The following is a 25,231-nucleotide window of genomic DNA, read 5'->3' as shown; positions in this document are numbered from 1 at the left end:
GAGAGAAAGCACAAAACCAAATGTCTCCAGGGGTCAGGCAGATGGATGAAGCTGAGTGAGGTGACAGGGAGTGGGTGGAGATTGCAGGGCCTAAAAGAATGTCCATAAAAATGGCAGCGGCTCCTGAGCTCCAGTTGACCAATGCTATGAATAACACTGGCCCAGTAGAGTTAAACCTTCTGATTTTCAAAAAGAAACTAGACATATCACCTTGTATATGAAATATCTGCATTTAAAAATATATTTGTGCATTGGAGGAGGTTTAAAGAATACCAGCTGGGCACGTTTTCTAAGGCCCTTACATTGACAAGGGGAAGGCAAGAAGCACCCTGTACTCTAAGATCAGGAACCGGGAAGGGGATGATTGGAATCCAGTAGATGAAGTGAGTTAACTTCTGTATGCAAATCACCAAACACCCAAAAGAGAGGAGAAAGAAAAGCCTTTGTTTCTGCTCTTTTCTCCCAGGAATGTAGGAAGGAAGGATGTGCTGGGGCAATGGGAATGACTCTATTTTAGATGCTCTCATGCAGCTGCCCTGCATATGCTCAGGAATCTCCATGTACTGATCTGGTTCATGACCAGTGGGGCCAGCACAGCTGGATCAATGGGAACAACAGAAAATCTCCCTAGGAGGGAATCGAACCTTGAACTACCCTGAAGATAAAAGGAAGCACATCAGTGACTTCCATATGGACACCCACAGTGACTTAGGGTTTATTTCCAGATGGTAGAGTGTGAATAGGAGTGGCTGTGTTTTCAAATTTTAGCAATTCAATGTCCAGATTTATAAGATGGCCCTTGGTGGTTAGCTGTAGAGTTTGAGTCCACAGAACAGTGTTGTTCTGTTTAGGTTTTTTAAAAGATAGACACACACCCACACCCACACACACACACACACACACACACTTCCCACTGTGTGAAATGAACTGCTCTGTGTGGATCCTGTGATCTTGGCATCTGCAGCATAAAGATGTCATAGTGCACACAAAGCCTTCTGACCAACCACATCCACACAAATACATCCTTGGGAGTCACTATGACTCACAATGTGACAATATCAGCTGTTCTCTTGCAGAGAGTCACTGGAGCTCAGACTGCATACCTCAAAGAGAAATTTGATCTTCCTGCTAGAGTTAGGGTTTATACCATAGGAGAATTCTTTGTTAATATACTGTTTATACCAAACACCTCACCTCAAGTAATCCTCCTGCCTTGGCCTCCCAAAGTGCTGGGACACCACTGGCCTTATTTATACCAAACACTTTTTAACAAAGAAGTAATTCGTGGAAACACAGGGAGAATATTCCTATCATGACATCTACGTTCTCTTATATCCATTATGTAATGTGTTTTTTATTCTTTTTATTAAAAATTAATAGTCATTTCTAAGAAGAGAGCTAATGCTAAGTTCCCAGTTCCAGAACAGTATCTGTTACGATAAGGTGAATACACAAATTTGGATGAGACACATCTAACTGCTCTTTGGAGAACCATTACAAAATATCATTCTTTGAATCTCTGCAAAGACCTAGCTTAAATAAAAGATTGAGATTTAGAGAAACAAAATAAAAAGACTTCTATAGCTTTCCCCTAGAGCTGAGTTACTGTGTCTGTATTTCGGTCCAATGTTTGCATGTGTTTAATGTGCACACACAGCTTGAAAAAGGAAGTGAATTCTCTGTGTTTTGCAGTGTTTGGGTGTGAATCAAAGCGAACATGTGGTTCCATTCTGTTTCTTCTAGCACTCAGTTAAGTAAAGGGAAAAACCTCATTTGTACTAATACTGTTACCATGAGGGGTGATCTTATAAATGCCTGGGGGTAGGAAGGAAAGTGCTAGGGCAATATAGACAGTCATCCAGTCTAGGCAGGCTTGCAAAGTCTTTACCAAAAATGGTGCAGTCTGTCCACCAGAGAGGGTGGGTTTTCATTTTGTTGATTTGTTTGTTTTTTTTTTTCCCTAGGTTAGTGATGTTTAGGTGCTTTTGGCAATTTGTTGTCTGTGAAATGTAGATGGATGTTCAGAAGGAATTCTGTACAATTTCAAAATGAAATAATAGAAATGGCCATAGTCATTTCAAGAAAAAAGAAACTAGAATTGAGGGTGAAGATGTCATTTTTTTGTTATTTCCTTTTGGTGTTGAAAACAAACTAGAGTGGTTGTCAGGGTGGTAGCAATAGAACCAGATAGTGAGAGAGCTCTCTGTGCTTTTTGATTACAGTCATGAGCAACATAGTGACATTTTGGTCAATGACGGACTGAGTATATGAAGGCGGTCCTGAAACTGCTGTTGGAAGACACTTAACAGTGAGAAAATTATGACAGTGAAAGACACCTGATCTAACCAACTCCATCTTGCCTTTAACCTCCAAACTTCTTTGACTTTGGTCATTCCTGGGCATGGGCCTAGCTAACTTTGGGAGAAATTTAGTTTAGAGTTTAAATGATAATAACCATTTACAAAAGCTAAACTGCTTTGTAAAACTAATGAAAGCCACCAGGTTAAGAGGATGAGAGACACCTGAATTATGCTAAGATGCAGGCAGAATTAAATAATTACCAGCCATTATTCCGGAGGCCACAAGATTTGCAACTTTCCCACTTACTCCTATAATGAACATCCCTAATTGTAGCAGCTAAGATTGGCCTTTTTGAGATGTCATTTTGGGCTTTTGCATTTCTGACAACCAGGTGTCCCTCACCTGGGCCCACAACTCTTGACTCAACCAGTCCTGTGGCCCCACCCAGAAGCAGACTCAGTGCATGAGGACCATTTTCCACATCCCATAATTGCATCACTAACCAATCAGCAGCACCCATCACCCAGACCCCTAGCTGCCAAACTGTCTTGGAAAAACCCTCGCCTCCAAATTTTCAAGGAGACTGATTTGAGTAATAATGAAACTTTGGTCTCCCGTTTAGCCAGCTCTACGTGTATTAAACTCTTTCTCTACTGCAGTTCACCTGTCTTGATAAATTGGCTCCATCTGGGCAGTGGACAAACAGAACCCACTGGGTTGTTACAGTCCAATAAGATTATAATACTATATTTTTACTCTGCTTTTTTGTTTAGACATGTTTAGCTACACGCATACCATTGCATTACAATTGCCTACAGTATTCACCACAGGAACATGCTGTGCAGGTTTATAGTCTAGATGCAATAGGCTATACCATATAACTAGGAGTGTAGTAGGGTATAACATCTAGGTTTGTATAAGTACACTCTATGATGTTCACACAACAACAAGATCGCCTGGCCATGCATTTCTCAGAACATATCCTCCTCATTAAGTGACTCATGAGTATATTACAATGAAAGAGATTAAAGTGGAAATTTGGCAAAGAAAGAAAAAATACAAAGATGAAAATAAAAGTTTGAAGGAGATCCTCCCAGCCTGTTAACTAGTTAATTAACAAAATATAGATGATAGCACATTTTCACAAAATTCTGCAAATTCAAGTTCTGATTGCTTGTACCTATTAAGGACTCCCCGACTAGAAAGCAAGTACCAAGAGGACAGGGAGTTTGTCTATCTTTTTCACTCTTGGATCCCAAGCACTTAGAACTACACTTGACAGATAGTGGGAGGTGGTTAAGTGAAAAATTGTTTTCACCAAAGTAAGTGTATTAGTCCTTTCTGGCATTGATATAAAGAAATACCTGAGAATGAGTAATTTATAAGAAAACGGGTTTAATTGGTTCATAGTTCCATAGGGTATATAGGAAGCATGGCTGGGGAGGCCTCAGGAAACTTACAATCATGGCAGGAGGCAAAGGGGAAGCTGGCACATCTTACATGGCTGGAGCAAGAGGAAGAGAGAGAGGTGGAAGGTGCTACACACTTTTACACAACCAGATCTTATGAGAACTGTATCATAAGAACAGCACAAGGGGGATGGTGCTAAACCATTAAAAACCACTCCCATGATGCAACAACCTCCCTCAAGGCCCACCTCCAATACTGGGGATTACAACTGAACATGACATTTGGATGGGGACATGGATCCAAACCATAACAGTAAGTTACTCATTTCTGCTGGCCTGGCTAATTTTAACTTGGAAATTCTATTCTTCCCACCTGAATCTTACCTAAAACTAAGTGTATCATGTTATAGTTTTTGCTATATGCTCCAGTATCTTTTCTCAACTAAACCTCAGGGAGATTTTTGTCTTCTTTTAAGAGGTGGCTGTGCTTTGTGGATCATTCATTGCCCATTCATGGTATTTTGGAAAAGCACGTCATTCACACATCACACCAGAACTCATTTTCCTCTTTCACACTCTAGTATTGAATTTAAGCTTTGCTGTTTAGCCATGCAACAAAACCAGCTCCAGTACTGCTGATCTAAGTAGCAAACATGAAAGCCTGTTAACCTCAGGAATTAGGCATCAAGTAAGGGGCAAATTAAATGGAATCTGCTCCCACTTCAATAAATGTGATTTTCAGTGTGAAGGTCTACCTTTCAAGTATTTACTGTACTCTGCTGCTAGACATTAGAAGCTAACAGACCAAAGGATGACAAGCTGTGGTCGCTGTGAAGACTCATCTGGATTTAAATTACAAATATAGAAAATTAAATACTGACTCCAGTAGGAATAAATGGGTTTTTGTGTTATTTGAAATCATTTATGTTTTTAAGCAAGAGTATTTGAGGACTCCTGATATGGCATTTATCATACACTGAAAGACGAGAATGCATTTACCCAATAATCTTTTCTTCGATACACTAAATTTGGAAGTGTTTTTATTGAGATTTTGGGAACTAAAGTTACCTCTAAAACACTTATTCTACCGCACTGCATTCAAAACCTCAGATTAGTTTCCAGGCCAAGCCTTTCATTTCGCATAGGAGTATTTAAGAAAGTGGCTTGGAGTAATTTGGTGCCTTAATGTCATTGAGAAAAACAAACAAATACTGGGAAGCAAACAAATGTAATGTAAAATAAGTTTCTTTGAATCCAAAAAGGAAGTGACTTATTTCAAATCATGTATGCTGCTTTAGCCAAAATCCTGTGTTCTATTCTCTATTCCTGTTTGTCATTCTTAACTGTGGATTTAAATAAACGTTACAGGTTCTGCTAAATTCAACACATCCAACATATGTTACGTATATATTATATTATATTGAATAGAAAACTATGAAAAGCAGTATATATCTATATCTGTGACACTGGAATCAAACATGTCAATGATTAAGTCCTCTTTCCTTTCCTTAACATCTTTAACAAATGGTTACTTAATCCTCTTAGTCTTTATTTTTTACTTCATAAAACAGAGATAATGCCACTAGTTTAACAGTGTTGTCAGTACTAAATGGGCTGATATACACAAAATGGCTAATATACTGCCTGGACAATTAAAAAAAAAACAGCAAATGCAGAAGTGATTACAAAAATATACACTCCATCAGATAAGAATATGGGCTTTTAGCCATGAAAAGTCAACCAGCAGAGTTATTTTCAAAAGGGTTTAGTAACCTAAGTACTGCGTTCTGCATTTAATAAAGGGCTAGATAATTTCATAACCACTAGTAACGTTTGTAGCTATCCAAGTTAAGATAATGATAAGGGTAATCAGATTCCATGCCTCATTGCACATGATCACTAGGATCAGGGGATTTGTTCTCTTTAGGAAACTGCATTATGATTTAAATCCAAATTTCCCTTTCCAAACTGAAGCTCTAAAAGGTGAGATGCCAAGAGCTGAGAGATGAACCAGATAAGGACATCATTTGAGAACCACAGCAGCTTACAGGGTTCAGCAGTTGAGCCATTCACATTTGGGCTCTGATCTGCCAATTGCCTGGTTGCTAACCTTCCTATTGGAAACTACAACCATCTCAGCCTCTCTTTGGTCTTCGTTTCCAGGTCTCCAATCACCATCTCCTTAGGTATCAAGAGCTCTGCTGAGTGGTAGGTATGCCAATATTGATACAAAAACAACCTTATCTGTTTTGTAGGACTTTTCAATGATGACAGGGCATGTTCACTTCCATTCTGTCATCGGATTTTTCCCACAATACTATGAGGGTGGCAGCATAGGAGCTACATCTCTACCATTTACACAGGGTAACTGCTAATTGGTGGCAGCTCTCTAGGAGCAGATGCTGGGTCCTCTGGCTCAAAGTTAATAGTGCCCATGACAGAGAATAAATGCAGAATACTGGTAAGAGGACTGAAATGGCAAAGATTATACGCCATAATAAATACCAATAAAGATGAAGAAGACATCTCTATAAACTGATTTCAGATGAAAGAGGCCTAACAGGTATGGAAAAAACAGCTCTGGAACAACTTGTGTTTGGAAGTCTCTCAATTGTTTTGATTTCTGTAATCCTTCACCATACAGGTCCCCTACCCTTTAGCCTTTCCTTTTTCATTTTCTTCCCTTTCCTCTTTTATCTTGTAAATCTGTATATAGTTCCCAAGTTCCTATTCATTTCCCTTGAGACATTAGCATTCCTTAAACCTTCCACTGTCACTGCTAAGCCATGAATTCTCTAGGTCCCCACCTCTAGCCCCTACCTCTCCTCTGAGTTCATCAGGCATTTCCAATTGTAAATCTCAACAGCCAGGCTCTTGGATGCCTTATGTTTTACATCACTAAGTCAAACTCTTATCTGTTTCACTTATCTGTCCCCTGTTTTGTTTTTGGTAATGAAATCACAACCTTCCCAATCTAGACATTCCTCACTTCTCTCCTTTTTTATCCAAACAGCTGACAACACCTGCTAATTCAATCTCTGAACTGTTCTTTGCTTTTATACTCATTACTTTCCTATATTCATCATCATAGAATAAGTCTTTAAAAACGTTTCTCTAGAAACACTCACTCAAGACCCTGCTGTTTTCCTTGAACCCATTAAAAAACATTCTTTTAACAGAGCCAAAATAATCTCCCTAAAAATTAAGTGCTGGGCATTTCATCTTTTTTCTAAAAAGTCTTTAAATGTCTTCCCCTTGCTTTCAGGAACAATCTATCGTTGGTATAAAATTCAAATCTTGTACACTATGTCCCTAAAGTGCCTGGGCAGAAAACCAAAGGAAACTCAAGAACATGGCTATCATTAATGGAACGTCCACTATGAACCAGATAATTCACTGGGCATTTTTCCGTAGGTTATAAATATTCACAGAGCTACAAATTGGCATTATCGCCATCTGCATTTTATGGAGTAGTCAAATAATTCATCCGAGGCTACATAACTAGTTGGAGGCAGAACCAGACCTTGAATCAGAGATCAATTGACCCTAAATCATATGTTCATTGTGCTAATCCATATGACCTGCCTTTTTTCTTATGCCATTCATTCTGGTCCAGTTGAATTCATGAATTTGAGAATGCATCCCGTATTTCCTTTGATACGACACTCATGCTGGTATCATCATTGGATGTGCTCTTTCTTCAGGTTCCACTAGTCAAAACCTGTCCCATCCCATCTATGTACACTAAAAAAAAAAAATCTCAGCAACCAGCAATATTTTTACCCTCTTGGTATATAATTGATTCTGTTTTTAAAAAGATTCATACGTATGATTTTCATTTCCCCGCCCCCTACTAGATGTTAGCTTTCTTCACATCTCTAACAATCCCAAGTAAATTGCTGTTTCATAAGTACGAATTGAATTAAAATTATTACCGCTATGCTTTCTACTCTAAAACTTTCATTAGGGGTATAATAGTAATTAAGGGTCAGAATTGCATTTGAAAGTCCATTCAGCTGTTTATTAGTAGAAGCTTTAGCTTCTTTAAACTTTAGTTGCCTCAATTATAAAATGAGGATATTAATAGTGACTACTACCTCACTGAGTGGTTGTGAGCTCATTATAAGACAGTGTAAACATAGTTCTTGCACAGTGTCTGGTACCTGGTATTTTGTCAATCAATATCAGCAGAAAGTGATAGTAATAGTACCAATATAAGGTGATCTCTGAAACACATGCTCCTAAGTAAATGTAGGAAGTCATAATCTATGCCATTAAATTACCTGCCATTTTACAGAAATGGAGGAGGAAAAATAAACTGAATTATAAGAGGTTAACTAAGGACTCAAAAATAGAATATGAGCCTTAAAGACAACTCATTTCCTGTCATCCTGAGTATGAATTGATTTCAGGATGAAGGTTAGCTTGGTCGGATCAACAGGGCCTATCTAAATGTCCGTAAGTGATTCTAGGCTCCAGAGGTGTCATCGCAGGCCAGGAAATGACAGGTCTGGCTGTCAGTACTATCTGTGAGGCTAATGCAGTTATACAGTTCCCTCTGACATCTGTCCCTGAAACACTAACAAGTTGCAACAGCAGCAGTTACAGCACCAGGATCTAAGAAACTGATTCTGTGGAGTGGGTGGCTAATGAATTCCCCCATCAATACACTGAGCTCCTATGCCTTCTGAATATAGCAAGGGATCTAAAATCCATCATCTATAGCTTCAGGGAGTCAATGAGTTATTTCTTGCCCTGTTGCACTGAACAATACCCCAGGAGTAATGACGAGTAGCAGTGTAAGCGGTGGGTCAGTGAGATAATTCATCCAACTGATGGTGTTAAGGGAGGCTTGCCATTAAGTCCTGTGAGCCCCAGTACTCATGTGATGGCACTTAGAGTTTGCCTTGCTTGTTGCATTTTAGATTCATATATCTAAAAAGCTTCTGCTATTCAGAACTTATTCAGCTAGCTTGATAACTGCAATAACACAGTATATATGCCACCCAGCTGTCTTTAAATCAGTTACATCCCAGCTCCTTAGAATTTTATATTGCTTCATTTCAAATTTCAGAGGCCTGATTAAAGATTATTCATTGCTTAGGAAAACAAAATATAACAATTTTTTGAGTTAAAATGAGTTAGTTGAAGAAAAATCTTTGAGTACCAATAATATCAAAATCTATCTATGATTGAAAGCTCACTATATGCCAGGAGTTTTGCAAGAGTTGTATATACATCACCTCATAATGAGTAGAAAACCTAATTTCTTGTTTTTGTAATTGTCATGGCCTTTCAAGCCTGTTCATGTTATGCAAGCCAAGGTTGGTCACAGTACCCACAACACATAGAACTTTTCCTGACACATAATTAAAAACTCAATTTATATATATAAAGCAAATGATGCTCAGGATCTAAATTCTCTTCACCTTAGTTTTTCAAAATTCATATTTGTATGCATTGAGGATTCTGAAACATAACTATCATTAACAGTCTAAGGGGCTCTTGTATGAACCATAAATGAGAAAGACATAGCCGTTTGGCTTTTCCTTCTCATAATTTCCTATCAGCCATAACCTATTTTCCACACACTTTGTCAACTTGATTTTTATGATTGCATTATTGTACATTTCACTTGCACAGTAAATTTATAATTCACTTTTCCTTCATGTTCTGGGGAATCCAAATCTATGAAGTATTTCTGTTTGTATTTCTGATTTTAGGTTTCCAGTTTACTTGGTGGCAAGACCTACTTAGCTCCCCACAGTCTGGCTGCACCTCCATTAGGGCTTTGGTCCTAGCAATGTTTTGTGGGGGCTCTATCCTCGAGTATATGACCAAGCCCTTTGTGACTTTATCTGGTACCCAAGGAGAGTCTAAAACCATTTTGATACTAGGCCTATCTAGAAAGGTTTTGCTTTCCTGCTACTACTACTTCTATTGTTGGTAGTGATGGACATGGTTATTGTCATCTTCTTCTAGTTCTTTCATTTTCCTTATTCTCCTCCTTCTTCCTCCTCTTCTCCTCTTTCCCTCTATTCCCTCTCCTCTTCTTTCCCTGTTTTCATGTGAAGTGGCATATTTCCATTTCCCATGGACAATACAATTAAAGAATAAACTTCAGGGCAAGGCAGGTGACAATTTCACTGCTGAGTCTACAGCCCTTTGGAAGCTTATACTAAAGAGAACAGAAACACAATGCATTATCATCTGGTAACAGGGATAGAGACACAGTGCAACGTAATGAGACACCAAGGAGGCTATAGGGTCACTTATCCCATTGACCTAACCAAGGTCATGACCTAAATTCCATCAGAGGTAACCTGCTTCTTCATTTTATGCTAAAGAGATGCTCCAAAAGTCTTCACTGTGAATCTGGTTAATTCATAAATTTGACATTTAATCAGATGAAACAGACATTTTAAAATTTTGCCTAAAAAGCCCCATCAGACTTACACAAATAATTAAACTTTCCTTCTATATATGTTTCTCTAATGCAGTCATCACCTCTATAGCACCCATTTTATTAGGAAAACTACCATCCTACATTAGTGCAGTGTTTTCCTGATAATGAACTGCTTCTAAATACTTTATTTCATTTGATCTTTGAGAAAACCCTGCAACATAATATTTTATGCCAATTTATAAGAAGAGGAAGCTTCAGCTCCAAGTAGTAGAATGACTTGCTGAAAGTGTTATAGCTCATTGACCGAAATGGAACTCAAATTCAATTTTTTTTTGTTTCAAATTAAGCACATCTTTCTACTATGGCTTGCTGTCTCTCAAAACCACGTGTAGAATCAAGGTAAACAGATTTAGATGGAAATAGCATGGCAATAATAGAGATCTGAGAAAACACACACCATCTCCCCTGCAGATAGCTGCCTCTGGTCCAGGTTACATAAGTAGTCACTTCATCCAATCGTGACTTCCACTCCCTTCTGCCACCTTCTTCTCTGACTCTGCTGGGATAGCACGGCTAAGCTGAAAGCTGGAGAGACAATGCCCAGCAGGTCCTCTCCATATAAGTGGCTAATGATCTGGAAAAACTCCTAAGCCCAGAAAACCCAAAGAGGCCTTTTTCACTAAGAGCAAATAGCGATGGAAGGAAATACGGAGTCAACCTGCAGTGCACAGCACTCTATGGGAAACGAAATTGCATCTGTTGGATACCTCTGTTGTTTTCTTGGTTTTTCCTTTTTTATCTGTGTTACCAGTCTCAAAAACACCAACATTCTTCCAGAGTTCCCCAAATACAGTTCCTGACTCAAATCCAATTCTGTCACTGGCCAAACCCAGAGGTGAATCTAAGCTAAGAGCCACCTAACCTTACTAAGGACTATCCCAGCAGATGCTGATGGTTTACTGTAAATATCCCACATAGAGACAGCCCAAATGAAGCATCCAGGCTGGCAATTTGTAAATGCAACAGATGGGAGGAACAGACCATTCATCATCATTCAGCTCTACTTCCATTTATTCTATGGGACTCTCGTTGGGTGCTATAAATTATGTAAAAACAATACTATACAAATGAAAACTAATAAATATCCAATTTCCCCAAATATGACACTGATAGAATATTATCAATCTGTTTTCAAAGTTCCAGTTTTTGGAAGGAGAACACTTTGCCACTATGAAATGGGGGCCAGTCTGGACAGCAGTTCTTTGTCTGCCCCTCATCCTTGTGTATGTAAGAATCTACATTTTACGTCAGGAAGTAAATAGTTGGGGAAGGTTATAGATTCTTGTCAAACAAAACAGATGCTTTAACACATAAATTTTCACTGTTCCTGTAAGGCTCATAATTAAAAAATGAATCCAAGAGGATTTACTGTAAATTACATACAGGGAGAAAGAAATTAATAGGATGTCTTTTTTACACTCAGCATTAACTACATAAAGGGAAGCTAATTATTGCCCAGTTCTCCCCGACCTTCTATTTTGTAGATGGTGAAAGGAGGTTGTCAAGAGTTTCATGATAGTAATAACAAGCACTTCATGCTAACCTCTTCTCTAGTCCTATTCAGTTTTTTCCCTGTTGTATAAATGAAGGTGAGTGTAACATGACACCCGTCCATAAAGCTTAGATGTGGAGTCAATAGGCAGATGTCACTCGTAAGTGACAGCAGCCTTTCTCCAAAATTGAGCTTTAATTCCTCAACAATTCATTTCAATGGAGGGAAACTAATATTTGAAATGGATTTTAAACAATTCCTCTACCCTAAGACACCTGCCCTTTACAGAATCTCATTTCATGCACATATACTTCAACAAAGATCTCTTTGCCTTTTTCAAACATGCGCAATTCACAATTTTATTAATATAACAGTCTATAATTCATTCAGAAAACATTGCATCATGGAATGTGAATCAAAAACAAAGAAATATTAGCTAATTTGAAGCAAGCAATTTCTAAATAATTTTTATCTCCTGGCCCTCTCTGATTTTTTTAAATGACCAAATGCCTGTGTTGGTCAACACTTTTTCTCAAAACCTATTCAACTTTCATGAGGCCTAGTTAAGTGGGAAGACTTTAGGTTTAAAAGAAAGTAGCAAGAGAAATAAAAGCCTCTGCTCCCTTGGCCAGAATGAAAGACAATCTAAGCAAATCGTGAAAAAGAAAAAATGTGCTCTTCAGCCATAAAAAAATATGAGATCATGTTCTTTGCAAGGGCATGGATGGAGCTGGAGGCCATAAGCTTTAGCAAAGTAACACAGGAACAGAAAACCAAATACTGCATGTTCTCCCTTATAAGTGGAAGCTAAATGATGAGAACACATGGACACATAGAGGAGAACAACACACACTGGGGCCTTTGGGAGGGTGGAGGGTGGGAAGAGGGAGAGGATCAGGAAAAATAACTACTAAGTACTAAGCTTAATACCTGGCTGATGAAATAATCTGTACAACAAATCCCCATGACATGAGTTTACCTATGTACCAAACCTGCAAACCTGCACTTGTCCCCCTGAATTTAAAATACATATATTATTTAAAAAATGCTCATAGCACTCAACCATCTTGGTGACCCTTTCTTCCTTTGCCCCAATTCACTCTAGGACACAAATGCCTTCATTTTGCCCAAGTTTTCCCATTCATTTCTACCATCCCACACAACATTGCACATCCCCAAACTAGCCATGGCCACTTTTCCTCCTTTCTGTCCAACTCTTCTATCAAAACAAATTCTGTCACAGGAGCTGACTTTAGCCTGGTATAAGAAGTATGACAATAAGATTGACTACTTTAAATGAATTAATAAATCATTCCAGGACTTGCAGTGCAACATGAGCTTAAGATACCACTTTTCCAAAGAAATTTTAATACGTAGGGATTTCAGGATAACAAAAGAGAAGAAATGGGAAAACTGGAGCATGTGCAGAGGGATAGTGTGGAGCTTAGAGCAGATGAGATGAATGTGCAGTGCACGTTCACAGAACCTCACTTCTGCACATGTGGCAGACATGACTAATGGAAGCTAGATCTCCCACCTGTGGATTTGCCCACTGTTCTCACAAACCTTCCTGGTGTAAAGCTTGAAGAGAGAGAGTGAGGCACTGAGAACTTGCAGGCAAGATGAAGCCTATTTGCCACTCGTGCCCTGGGACTATTCTAGAGTGGATGCTTACCCCAGGGTCAGGCTCTCTAGTGTTCTTGGAAGAGCATTTTCTCTTCCTTCAAATAAGTCCACTTGGGGGTAAAAAGGAAATATTCCAATGACAATGTTGATGTTGCTCAAAACACTTCAGGAATTTCTAGGAATTGTCTTCTTTGAAAGTTAAAAAAAATACAAGCCTTCTTTGTCTTCTCCTTCTCCCCAACACACACACAAACACACACACTCTCTCTCTCACACACACATTCTGTCTCTCTCTCTCTCTCTCTCTCACACACACACACACACACACACATTCCACTGCCTAATTTTAGAGTTTGCACTTTGTTTTTGATCAACTTTACTAGCTTGACCACCACTCAGAAGGAGCATCAAAGTACTTTAGGTTTTTGTTGTTGTTATTTTATAATGAACACTCATACCCAAAGAACGAAGTTTTGCCCCCATGTAATCCCTTGTTGAAGCACATCGGTAGGCAGAGCCCTGTCCTCTTCCCTTATCCCTGGAATTTTTTCTGCTGCTATGTTCTGAATATGCCTCCCAAAATTCCATGTGCTGGAAACTTGATCACCAATGCAGCAGTGTTGGGAGGTATGGCCTTTGGGAGATATTTAGGTGGTGAGGGCTCTGCCCTCGTGAATAGGTTAATGCTATACTCAAAAGGGCTTGCAAGAGTGGGTTCACCCTTTCTTCTCTTCTGTCATGTGAAAACATGGGGTTCCTCCCCTTCTGAGGATGTAGTGCTCACCTTAGAGGTGGAGACTGGGCCCTCACAAGACACCAAACCTGCCAGCACCTTGATCTTAGACTTCCCAGCCTCCAGAACTGTGAGAAATTAATTTACATTCCTTATAAAATACCAAATCTCAAGTATTCTGTTATAGCAGTAAAAAAAAAAAAAAAAAAAAAAAAAAAAAAAAAAAAAAACAGAGTAAGCCACCTGCTTTCATCTCCCCCTTGTGTCCTCTATCACTTTTTCTTTTTTCCCAGGAGGCTTCTCTTCTAGGCAAACTGTAAGGTGAAATAGTATCTTCTGCCTTATGCTCAATCCCTTCCACTTCATTAGTGGCCCCAAAGCTCTTTCTCTCTTGAGTAATTTTCTTTAGTACAAGAAAATAAACCATTCAACAAACAGAACCACCTTTTACAGATTGTAAAAGTTATAAAAGTATCTTAATAAGTATTTACGGCTTCGTTTCCCTGATGCATCTACTTAAATATCCAAAACAAAAAGCTGGTTTCATAATTAAGCCATTTAGTGTTCTACTTGGATTTCTTTACTTTCATGTATGATAAGAAACCTGCCTTCTTCAGAGCAGGCAAAGAGATAATCTGCAAGGACATAAAATATGGTTTCAAATGGCTAGACCCATGAAGGGGCCCCGTGCTCGAGAGGGCCATGAACATGTCAGGATCACTCTAGAATCACACAGATTCTCCACAGCACAGGATACTTTTAAATTTTTTTCTGGAAAGGTCAGGTGACATCATTTCCTAATCTAAGATTTGAAGGAAAATCTATTGGACTTTCACAGAATGTTGAAGCAATCAGCTGTATCACCCAAGTGTCTACGGTAACCCAGGGGGCTCTTTACATTTCGATATAAAATGTCTGGTAATTTTGCTCATATAAAGAAAATAATAATATACCATGTCAAATCTAATGGGTATGCTTATACAGAATACACACACTAATAAATACACACAAACGGATGTTACATGAATCTCAAAGTATGTTTAGTGCATTCACTTTTCAAAGACCCTAAAGAAATGACAGAACTTTATAATGGCATATTATAATATACTGGAATGTTCTGGTTCCTCCTAGCAGTTACCGTAATCTGCATGACAATTTTATTAAAACACTGCTGATTTCAAGTAGACCATCAGAAAACAGGAAAATCTCTCTCTTAAAAGTGGAGATGTTCTACAAAACATGAATGAGCAGGAATGGATAAAACAGTAGTACATCATTTGACTCAAAAAGATGCTCATGTCTGTGCCAAATCATATTTTTCTTAGAAAGTCACAATGAACAAAAAAAGAAGATAAATCATTGTGGAAATGCAAGTGAGCTGGTAATAATAGCCTAGTTATAGCTGCCATGAAATAGTCATTAAGTTATATGTAGCATAAATCTCACAGAGTTTTGTAAATTATGGTGGTTCTTAGAGGCCAAATAAAGATAAAGTGTAGTATCACTGCCTTTCTTTTTGTTCCTTGGCATGGCTTTTTAAAATGTGTTATCTCAGGCTCATAGCACCATATGGCTCCTGAAGCATCTGAGAAAGAATTGAAAAGTTCACAACTGTATTCAAGACCCCTCCACCACATTTTGAAGGTGATCATGTCTAACCAGTTCTTCCCTAAGCTCCTAAGCAGAGTCTGGCCCTGATTGGGCTTATACTGGGGCCAGACCGACTTCCAGCTCAAGCCTAGGACTTCAAGCTGCTCTCATTTCCAAGGCATGCTGGAAGAGCAAGTGCCAGACATGTGTACTGCTGCGGGAGCTGGGCTTGCCATGCATGATTCCGGCCAGCCATCTCCAGCTCCAGAGACCAGCAATGAAACTGTATCCTCTGCTTCTCTCTATACACCTGCACATTAGCAAAACTCTGATTCAGAGATTCCTAACCAATGTTCCTTTTTCTCCTTTTTGGAGGTTGGTAGTAATCCCCAGTTGATCTTTTTCCTTAACTGCTTTTACCCCTGCTATTTAAGCTAAATTCTTATTGCTTCAAATTAAATCCATTCTTTCTAGCCTTGTCATTGCTAACTAATGAGAACAATTCCTCTCTTTGCTCTTGGTGACTGTACTTTGGGTACTTATGGATGAGAATCATATCTCTCTTTAGCCTACTTTCTTAACTGCAGACTGCACAGGTGATAAAATGGGTTAATTGTTGCTATAAAAATATTTTCCAACCTTATAACAAAAAAATGTTTTCTTCCAAATCATTTTTAATTTCTTAGCCTTTGCTGTGTTCTTATGATCTACAGGGATTGAGGGTGCAGTGCTATTAAGCGCATATGTACAAGACCAAAAACAAAATGTTGACTATGCAATACACATGAATTACTCAATTCTTGATCACTGTCCTTTTTCCCTTTTGCCCCGCCTACTCTGGCACTCTGGTCTCAGTTTTTATCACACATTTATGACATCTCTACAGTGATATTTGAAGCCTAGACAGGGGTCACTAAATTATGGCCTGCAGCTTGTTTTTATAGATACATTTTTATTGGAATACAGTCGCATGCATTAAAAAAAAATGTATTGTCTGTGACTGCTTTCACATTACAAAGGCAGAACCAAGTAGCTCTGAGAGAGACTATCTGACCTGCAAAGTCCAAAATATTTACTTTATGTCTCTTTACAGAAGGTTTGCCAAATCCCAGCCTAGGAGATTGTTAAGTTCCACTTGACTTTGCTGCTTGCGCCAGGTAAGATCCATACCAGGTAAATCTCTTAAATATACCCTAGAAATCTGAAAAATGTTCTGCCACAGGCCAAGTCAGACAGTTGGGAAGGGAGACTGCAAAGAATGAATTTCTTTTTCCTCTCTATACACATGGGGAAGAAGAAAGAGTTTTTAAATTTTTTCCCCCAGGAACCCTATAAGCCTGATGGTTCACATCTGAAAACAATTTTTATAAGCACGTGCACCTTTGCCACACTGATCTAGATTGTTCTGCAGCATTTCCCTGAATCACCAACTCAGACCACCAGCAAGACAAGAAAATCCAGGCCAAGGCCCGCTACTCACTATGTGAAGCTGGAGGAAGTCACCAAGTCCTGGGGCACTGTCGATGCGGACCAAGATGCCATCCTTCACAGTGGTGCTGAAGCCCACGGCAAGGCGGTCAGAGCGCGTGCTGGGCCTGTCATTGGCTGGCCAGGTGTAGAGGATGAGCCCACCGCTTTTCCCAAAGATGTACGTAGCGCCAGCTGCAAAAGCGAGGAGAGAGGGAGACATCAAGGCACTGTATTGCATACAGCCAGTTGCAGCATACTGTTGAGACCTTACACAGAACAGCTGTAGAGAGGAAATGTCCCCCATGGGACAGTATTTGGTTACTTAGAGGAATGGCACCCAAAGGTTCTGAAGGCAGCTATCACCCCAAATTAAAGAGGCAGGCAGAATGAGTGAATAACAAAGCAGATGTTGGCGAGAGTCGTTCTTAACATCTTCAGTTCCTGCTGCCTAACGGTGGAGGGTAGATAACATCCTAAAGTCTGGGAGTCTGGGGATATTGCAATAAACAACTTTCTGGTCTTCTTCAATAGCAGGCTTAATTTTCCATCTTGGCCAGGACAGGCACAAAATAGAAAACTAGTCCCCTATCTCTTAGCTATCAGCATAATCTGGTCACTGGAGCCAGGAGCCTTACAAAACTGAAGGTAACAGAGCAGTCCAAAGACATCATATCTCTCCTGCTTGTACCTTCTCCCACTCCCACTGGAAAGAAAGCAGTGGCCCAAGAAAACCAAGTTATGTGACTAAATGCATTTGCCTATTTCACTATTATGTTGCTATAAACATGGTAACAAAAATGATTTCCTGGAGTCTTTTTTTTTAAGACGGAGTCTCGCTCTGTTGCCCAGGCTGGAGTGCAGTGGCACAACCTCGGCTCACTGCACCCTCTGCCTCCTGGGTTCAAGCAATTCTCCTGCCTTAGCTTTCCAAGTAGCTGGGACTACAGGCACGTGCCACCATACCTGGCTAATTTTTTGTATTTTTAGTAGAGAAGGAGTTTCACCACGTTAGCCAGAATGGTCTCAATCTCCTGACCTTGTGATCCGACTGCCTTGACCTTCCAAAGCACTGAGATTACAGGCGTGAGCCACCACGCCTGGCCTCCAGAAGTCTTTTAAAAATGAACCTTCTTTTTGTTCCCTAGTGGTGGGATTTATCTGGCATTAAATACATTTTCATTTCCTTTTTCAAATTAAATCTTAGGAAGAAGATACAAGAAACATAGAAAAAACATCCCAGGATGATGAGATTTGAACGTGACAAGTCGTAATTGTCAATTATGATTAGTGAGCTTATCAGTGTGTTTACTATTTACTTGTGTTTTTATTATTATCCATATGAACTCAGGAGTTAACTAAGAATATATTAATTTGGAACTACTTACAAAGCAAATGGGAATAAAAATAAGTATTTATATTTCAGAAATTATAAAAAGTATATTTCAAGAAACACGTTTTTAATCTCAGTTGGATAAAATCATTTAGATTTGGTGACCAGAAAAGGCTATGCCATTTGTTGCCTCTCTGGTTTTAGGCATGTGGTGTTAACCCACAGCGAATACTTCCATGGGTTACTCATCTCAAAATTCAGAGCACATTTGCTATCAGATTTTCTTGTGTATTTCCCAGTGACCATGTTCCAACTCTTAAAACCATTTTAAAGCAGCATTAGACAACTACTCAGATACCTTTAACATTTACTAAAACTCTCAAGCACTGGTTCGCATGTATTCCCAGAGCTAGTTTACAGAGAATATTAGGTGGAATTACGTTGACCAAAGAAGAAGTGAGTTATTCATCTTGTTTAGAAATAATAAAGTTAACTCTTGTGAGACTAGAATTAGGAACATGTGTCACATGTCATCCTTCCTAAAGCAGTAAGACTCATTAAATTCTGAGGCATATAGAATCTAATTTGTCTTCTTTGAAAGGTCACTATTTTAGTTGCTCCAATTTGCTCAGTTTGTATATCACATGTAGCATAACATTGTTTTCCTTTTATGAATTTCTCAATCCTTAGGGGATGGTGTCTGAAAGCCCTCTACACTCATCTGGAGGATTTGGAATTGTGGTATGCAAAGTTTATGATTAATTCTATACGCAAAACAATGTTTACTTCCTACCATACACAAACACCCTCAAAGCTTCTTAAAATTAGAAATGTGGGTATGATTTACCCTTGATATCTCTCCATCTGTGAAGAATTTAAATAATTCCTCTGTAGATGATTACAAATGTCATCACCACTCTCTTTAGTCTTTATTTGGAAAACTGAAGGTTACTCAGTGATTAATGTATAGAATCACCAAAAAATGCAAATCAGCCTGTGACATTTCATGGCAATTTATAAAAATCTTTTACTTTTCTATCCTAAATATATAGTGGATTTTGCTACAGAGATAAATTCATACTCTATCAGGAAATAATTTTATCACTATAAAAATAACAAGTCCAAAAATTGATAGCAACATAGGCATGGTGCTTTACAGTTTGCAAAATATTTTCAAATTCATTCACCGAATCTTTGCAACAATTGTATGGGATATTTTCTATCTTAACACTGTTTTATAGATTGGGAAACAGAGGCTCAATTATCTGATTTAAATGGTACCACCCTTAAGTCTCCAGCCTGAGTCTTCTACCTCTGAAAACCTTTCTTCACCACATACCAATGTAATTACACAATAAACTGTATCAAGAAACTGTACCAATGGGGCAAACAGTTGTCTGTACTTAGTTCTTTTCACATCTTTTTATCAGACTAAAGCAGAATGAAAACAAAGTCACAGCCCCCAAATCTGGCATGTTTTCAAAAACTTGTCTGGCCATCTCACCATATCAATAACTTTAAGCATTTTACTTGTAATTCTCACCCACAATCCTGCCAGTAATTCCCAGTGCTCCAATAAAAAGGAGAAGAATATTTTAATACATAAATATACAATTTCTTATATACGGTTAGAAGGTCACAGTGCCTTTAATCTTTAAATAAACAAAAAACAAAACTTCACTATGACAATACTTGATAGATAAACTAAAATTTTGATTTAAAATTATTTGTATTGCTTTTGTTATTCTGAATTTACAAAGTCACTATGTTAGATAATTCTAACTTTATAGGTGAAGAAAGCATAAAAGATACAAAGGACCTGGCGTATGATTACTTTGCTATGAAGAAAAAAATATGAAAATATCTCTTCTTGGTAAAGTATTTGCTACTAAGAGTGAATAAAGACTCTGAATGCTCCCATAGTCCAATGCTATGGGACATTAGAGGAAGTTAATTAACAATTATACCTTTCTACACCGATATTGTTATTGTTTTTTCTCTTTACATTTCATGCTTTGCTGTGTTTTGGTATGCGTTCTGTGCGTGTGTGGCTGGGATAGCGGTCCAGCAGACGAAAAGGATCAAATAGTCTTCCACGCAATCATAAAGGAGTCCTGGGTGATAGTTACGGGACAAGCTAATTAAGTGGGTGATCTATAGTTTCTTCAAGAGAATGAGGAATATAATTTTTTCTCATTCACATATTTCTCCAAGGTTCTGAAATTTTGAGTTTATTTTATTGCTTATTTTATTAGAATATAATTGTTGATGGCAATTTACTTTTTCTTTATTTAGGATCACTTAGGTAATTATTTTATCATTGTTGTTTTGACTTGGAAACCCCATGGCCCTGCCTTTATGGCATTGGTTCTATTTCTAGTCTCATAGCCAAATAGCATATTACTTTTTGTGGGAGACTATTAACAGAAATTGAATTCTTGTCTTAACACTCACTTTAGATATAAAAATAATATATACATACATATGTATATGTACATATATGTATACATAAGCATATATATATTTGTCTATGTGTGTGTGCATGCATGTGTGTGAAAAACATAAAAGGTTTAGTTAAAAAATACAATAGACTAGAATTCATTTATTATTTACCCCATCAAATAATTACAGATAAAATGGCTTAATAAAAGTACTAAAATACAATAATAAAATATATTGGCTGTATAAGTGTATATGTATATATATATGTGTATCTATATATATAAAGCAAACTAGCCTTCCCTGAAATAATTCTATTGATGTTAAAATGGAACGAGTTTTGGAAGCGCCTCCCAGGGGAAATCTGAGAGTTAAATTTAAGGAGAACTGGGTTCTTGTGGACAAATATAACAAGTAGAACAATAAATTAAGTAATAAAATAAATATAACAATGATGTGCAAAGTACTTGATAGATAAACTAGGATAAGAAACAAGATGTCAGTCTCCTACTCTAGTTCTCTTTGATCATTGCCTCAGGACTTAGTATAAAATCTTGTAAGAGTAAGGTATGTCTGTCTTCCTCTATCATTTCAGGTTTCTTAATCCTTATTTCTTTTTTATTACTCTTTCACAAGCTTATCCACATTTGTGTTCTTTACTATAAACTGGTAAATCCTTTTGGATAATAAACGGTCTATCAATGACATAAAATATATTCTGCCAGTAGATGTAGTTATTGCTATTAAATTAAAACTATCTTTTAAATTCATATCAATTACCATGTAGCTAATAAAACCAAAAGGGAAAGGCCTGTGACTTTGGAACTGACAAATATCTCTTCTAGCAAATAGAGACATAAATTTAACTGAAGGATCTTGTAATATCTTATAGCCCAAAGAATACATTTTCTCAATTTCTTTTACTTAGTTTGTTGCGTGGTTTTCCTCTGCCCCTCATCTCCCTGGCTGTTTTGGGAGTGAATTATGTTCACTATTTTATAACAGCGGGACCTTATATTTCCATAGAATTAAATGGTTTTCAAATTGCTTTCTTTCGGAGTGTCTCATCTTATGCCTCTTCCCTCGACACTCACTGAAATATTAATGACAAATATTTTGGTTACTATTTTAATAAAAAAGAAAATTGATGCTCAAGGAGATTAAACAACTTGATCTGTTGCTGAGTAGTGGAGCTGAGAATAGAGTCAGATCCTCCCTTTCTTAACTCTGCCCTCTTCTCCAAAGCTGTCCTAATGACTAATGGGATAAAGACTCCCTAAATCATCCCTAGAGATCAGGAGCTCCACAAGGAGGGGAGAAAGGTGAATAACAAATGGAAAAACTGCAAACGAGGCCTCTGCATTACAGAGGAAGCCACTCGGGAATTTAGGACAGGGTAAAAGACACACATTTTAAAAACAGCTCTGCAATTTATTTATTGAATAGATAGCTTGTTATGATCTATTTTGTCCACTTTGAATTTTTTGAAATAAACAGCAGAACTGATGATAAAGTAGCTTTAAATAAAGCAACATTGAATGGACTGAACATTAAGAGAGAAAGTTCATCTACTTTTAAGAACATTCTTTTTCCTTGGCAAAGAAATGAGCAGATTTGCTGCTCAGTAAGTTGAGAAACTGACAACATTGCCTAATAGTTAAGTATATCATGAGAAAAAGTCATTTATTAGACCATACTCAGACAAGGTGAGGTTTCCCTGCCTGTGGGGCAATCTCTTTCTCCCTGTTGAAGGAAGAATAATTAAAACTAAATAGCATTAAAGCAGAAAACATCATTACTTTCTAGGATCTACAGAGGCAACATTTCAGAGCATGTCCCAATATTCCAGAAACAAGGCTTCAACTCAAAGACTTATAAGCAGAACAAACACCAGTTCAGTTCAGTATTAAATCTGTATGTTAACATGGGAACTCAAATTGGTGTGCAGAGTGAGACCCTTATATATTGTACCCGATGCCAAAGTCTCCAAAGGAGCTGATGAGAGAACAATATAAAACAAATAATATTCTACACATTCACTAAATGTTTTCCATTAATAAAAAAAGTCTACCATTACTTAATCCTAGTGGTAAATACCATGGAAGAGAGCCATTCTTCATGATGTAATAGGTTATGTACTGACGCTGTTCTTACAGATATGCTTGGTTGGAACTTTTGATGGGAACGTTATGAATTTTTCAAGGACCAATGAAGAGGAAACAAATAATTGTGCCATTTGCAAATCTGATGCCAACTACTGAGATGTTCTATTGCTGTGTTACCTTATATATACTCTAACTCCCAGAAAGTTTGAGTAAAATACAATCACACATAGTTTCGGGACACACTAATGAGTCTTGACAAACACATCATGACCCTTCGTGAGTAAGTCTTAGGGGTAATGACATTTTCAGAAACACATTACTTTACAAGCTGTTACATCACAAAAATATAAAAGAAAGTTATTTTTACTTATCGAATTTCAGGATACTTCCACTAAGGAAAAAGAAGATGATTAGTGGTAGAATACGCAATGCTGTAGACACTAAAATTGACCTAAAAATAAAGCTTCCACGGACACACTCAAATTCTCTCTTGCTTAAAGGAATTTTCATAAGCTCATTGTTTTTCCTCTGGGACAATTGTTTCTTTCACAAACTCTTTGGTACTGTTTGGCAATACTAACTCTAGACTAATGTTAATATCAATATTGATACTAACACCAGCTGTAAGTATACATTATTTATTATATATCATAGTATACAATATAATATTTCAAAACTATATTTTTCACTTGAAATATTTTTGCTGTATTAGTTTGCTAGGGCTGTGTAAGGTGTACCACAGGCTGGGTAATTTTAACAACAGAAATTCATTGTCTTGCAATTCTGGAAGCTAGAATTTCAAGATCAAGGTATCAGCAGTGCCAGTTTTTTCTACAGTTTCTCTACTGGCTTGTAGACAATCATCTTCTCCCTGTATCTTCGCATGGTTTTCTCTTTGTACCAAATTATGCCCTAATTTCCTTTTCTTATGAGAGCATCAGTCTTATTAGATGAGGGCCCACCAAAATAAACTTTGAAACTGAAAAATAAGGCAAGGTCAGAAATAGCCCACTCCCGATGAATTATACCACATTCACAAAACCCTATCTTCAAATGCAGTCACATTCTGAGATACTGAGAGTTATGATTTGAATATCTGAATTTGTAGAGGGGACATAATTCAGCTCATAACAGTTACTATCTTGGCTTTAAAGATGAGGGAAGCTATAGAATAAGGTAAAACTACTTGCCAAGATCTTTTACCAAATATCGAATGGAATTAGAATTTTAATCCAGGTCTAACTCAACAATCTACATTCTTTTCAATATGTCAAACTGTATCTCTAATATTCTCACCATTTGCCTTTACCTGTGTATCTGGGTAGGGATGGGATGATGACGGAAAGAAGGACAATGGCTTTCTAATACATGGCCAAAATTAAAAACAAAACAAAAACAGCAAACAAGATGAAAACCCAATCCTTTCACAATGCAACTGGCAGTACAGAGGTACTCATTTTATCTTACTTAAATGACAGTGGTTTTACATGAGGTTGTCCTCTTACAAAGTGAAAAAACTAAGGTCAGACAATAGTCCACTCCTTATTAATTATACCATATTCAGAAAACTCTAAATTCTGAAGGGTAAACTTTATATGAAGTCTATGTTAGAAATTAACTCACAGTCAACTTTTTAACTTTCATAACCATGCTATTTCTTATATAGCAAAACAAAGTAAGTTCTAGGAAATTGCACAGTATTCAGGCTTAAGAAAATAAATGTTAAGTTTTATTGTCAAACAAAATGGAAATCCAGAATGCTTCTCTACCACGAGCTCATGGAAGCCAGGGTTGTTTAATTTATTTATCTCTCAACACTGTGAATGCACAGGAAATCAGGAAATAAATGCCGTTGAATTAATCAATGAAACCTGGCTCACCTATGCTTACATATCTTCACGTTGCCATTCAGGCACGGAGTAGAATGGGAATAAAGGAATGAGAAAATACAATGTTCATTAATTCATCTTGCCTTTTTGTCATTTCATCTCAACATGGAAATATTTTATAAATGCTCATCAATTAGATCTCACAGCATCTCTCATGATGAAATAGAAGACAACTTGCAATTTATAAAAGAAACCTAACCACAAAGACATTTGAATGATTTTTTCTTTGGTGAATTTTTGGCAGTCTCAGATAAGAAAATCACACCCATTTTTAGTCAAATTGTTTTATGTTACTCCTCCATTTTTAAATCACATTGCAAATTGTTTTTTAAAAATAAATAGATAAGCGCATCTCAGATTTAACCTAATAAGGATATACAA

The 25,231-nt window shown here is 37.6% G+C and overlaps 1 protein-coding gene across 6 annotated transcripts in view; it reads right to left on the bottom strand.

Annotated features, from left to right (window-relative positions):
• LOC105531714 (neurexin-3-beta) overlaps positions 1 to 25,231 on the bottom strand; it is a 592,764-nt gene that overhangs the window by 378,782 nt on the left and 188,751 nt on the right. For all 6 annotated transcript variants that reach the window (XM_011969695.1, XM_011969693.1, XM_011969696.1 and 3 more), the window contains exon 2: positions 17,098 to 17,279. In XM_011969695.1, the coding sequence (XP_011825085.1) occupies positions 17,098 to 17,279 (182 nt within the window). The remainder of the gene's footprint in view (positions 1 to 17,097; positions 17,280 to 25,231) is intronic.

Source organism: Mandrillus leucophaeus, unplaced genomic scaffold (genome assembly GCF_000951045.1).
Source record: "Mandrillus leucophaeus isolate KB7577 unplaced genomic scaffold, Mleu.le_1.0 Scaffold90, whole genome shotgun sequence".
NCBI lineage: Eukaryota > Metazoa > Chordata > Mammalia > Primates > Cercopithecidae > Mandrillus > Mandrillus leucophaeus.
Note: the sequence above shows the minus strand (reverse complement) of the source record. Positions and strands in the feature narration are given on the sequence as shown.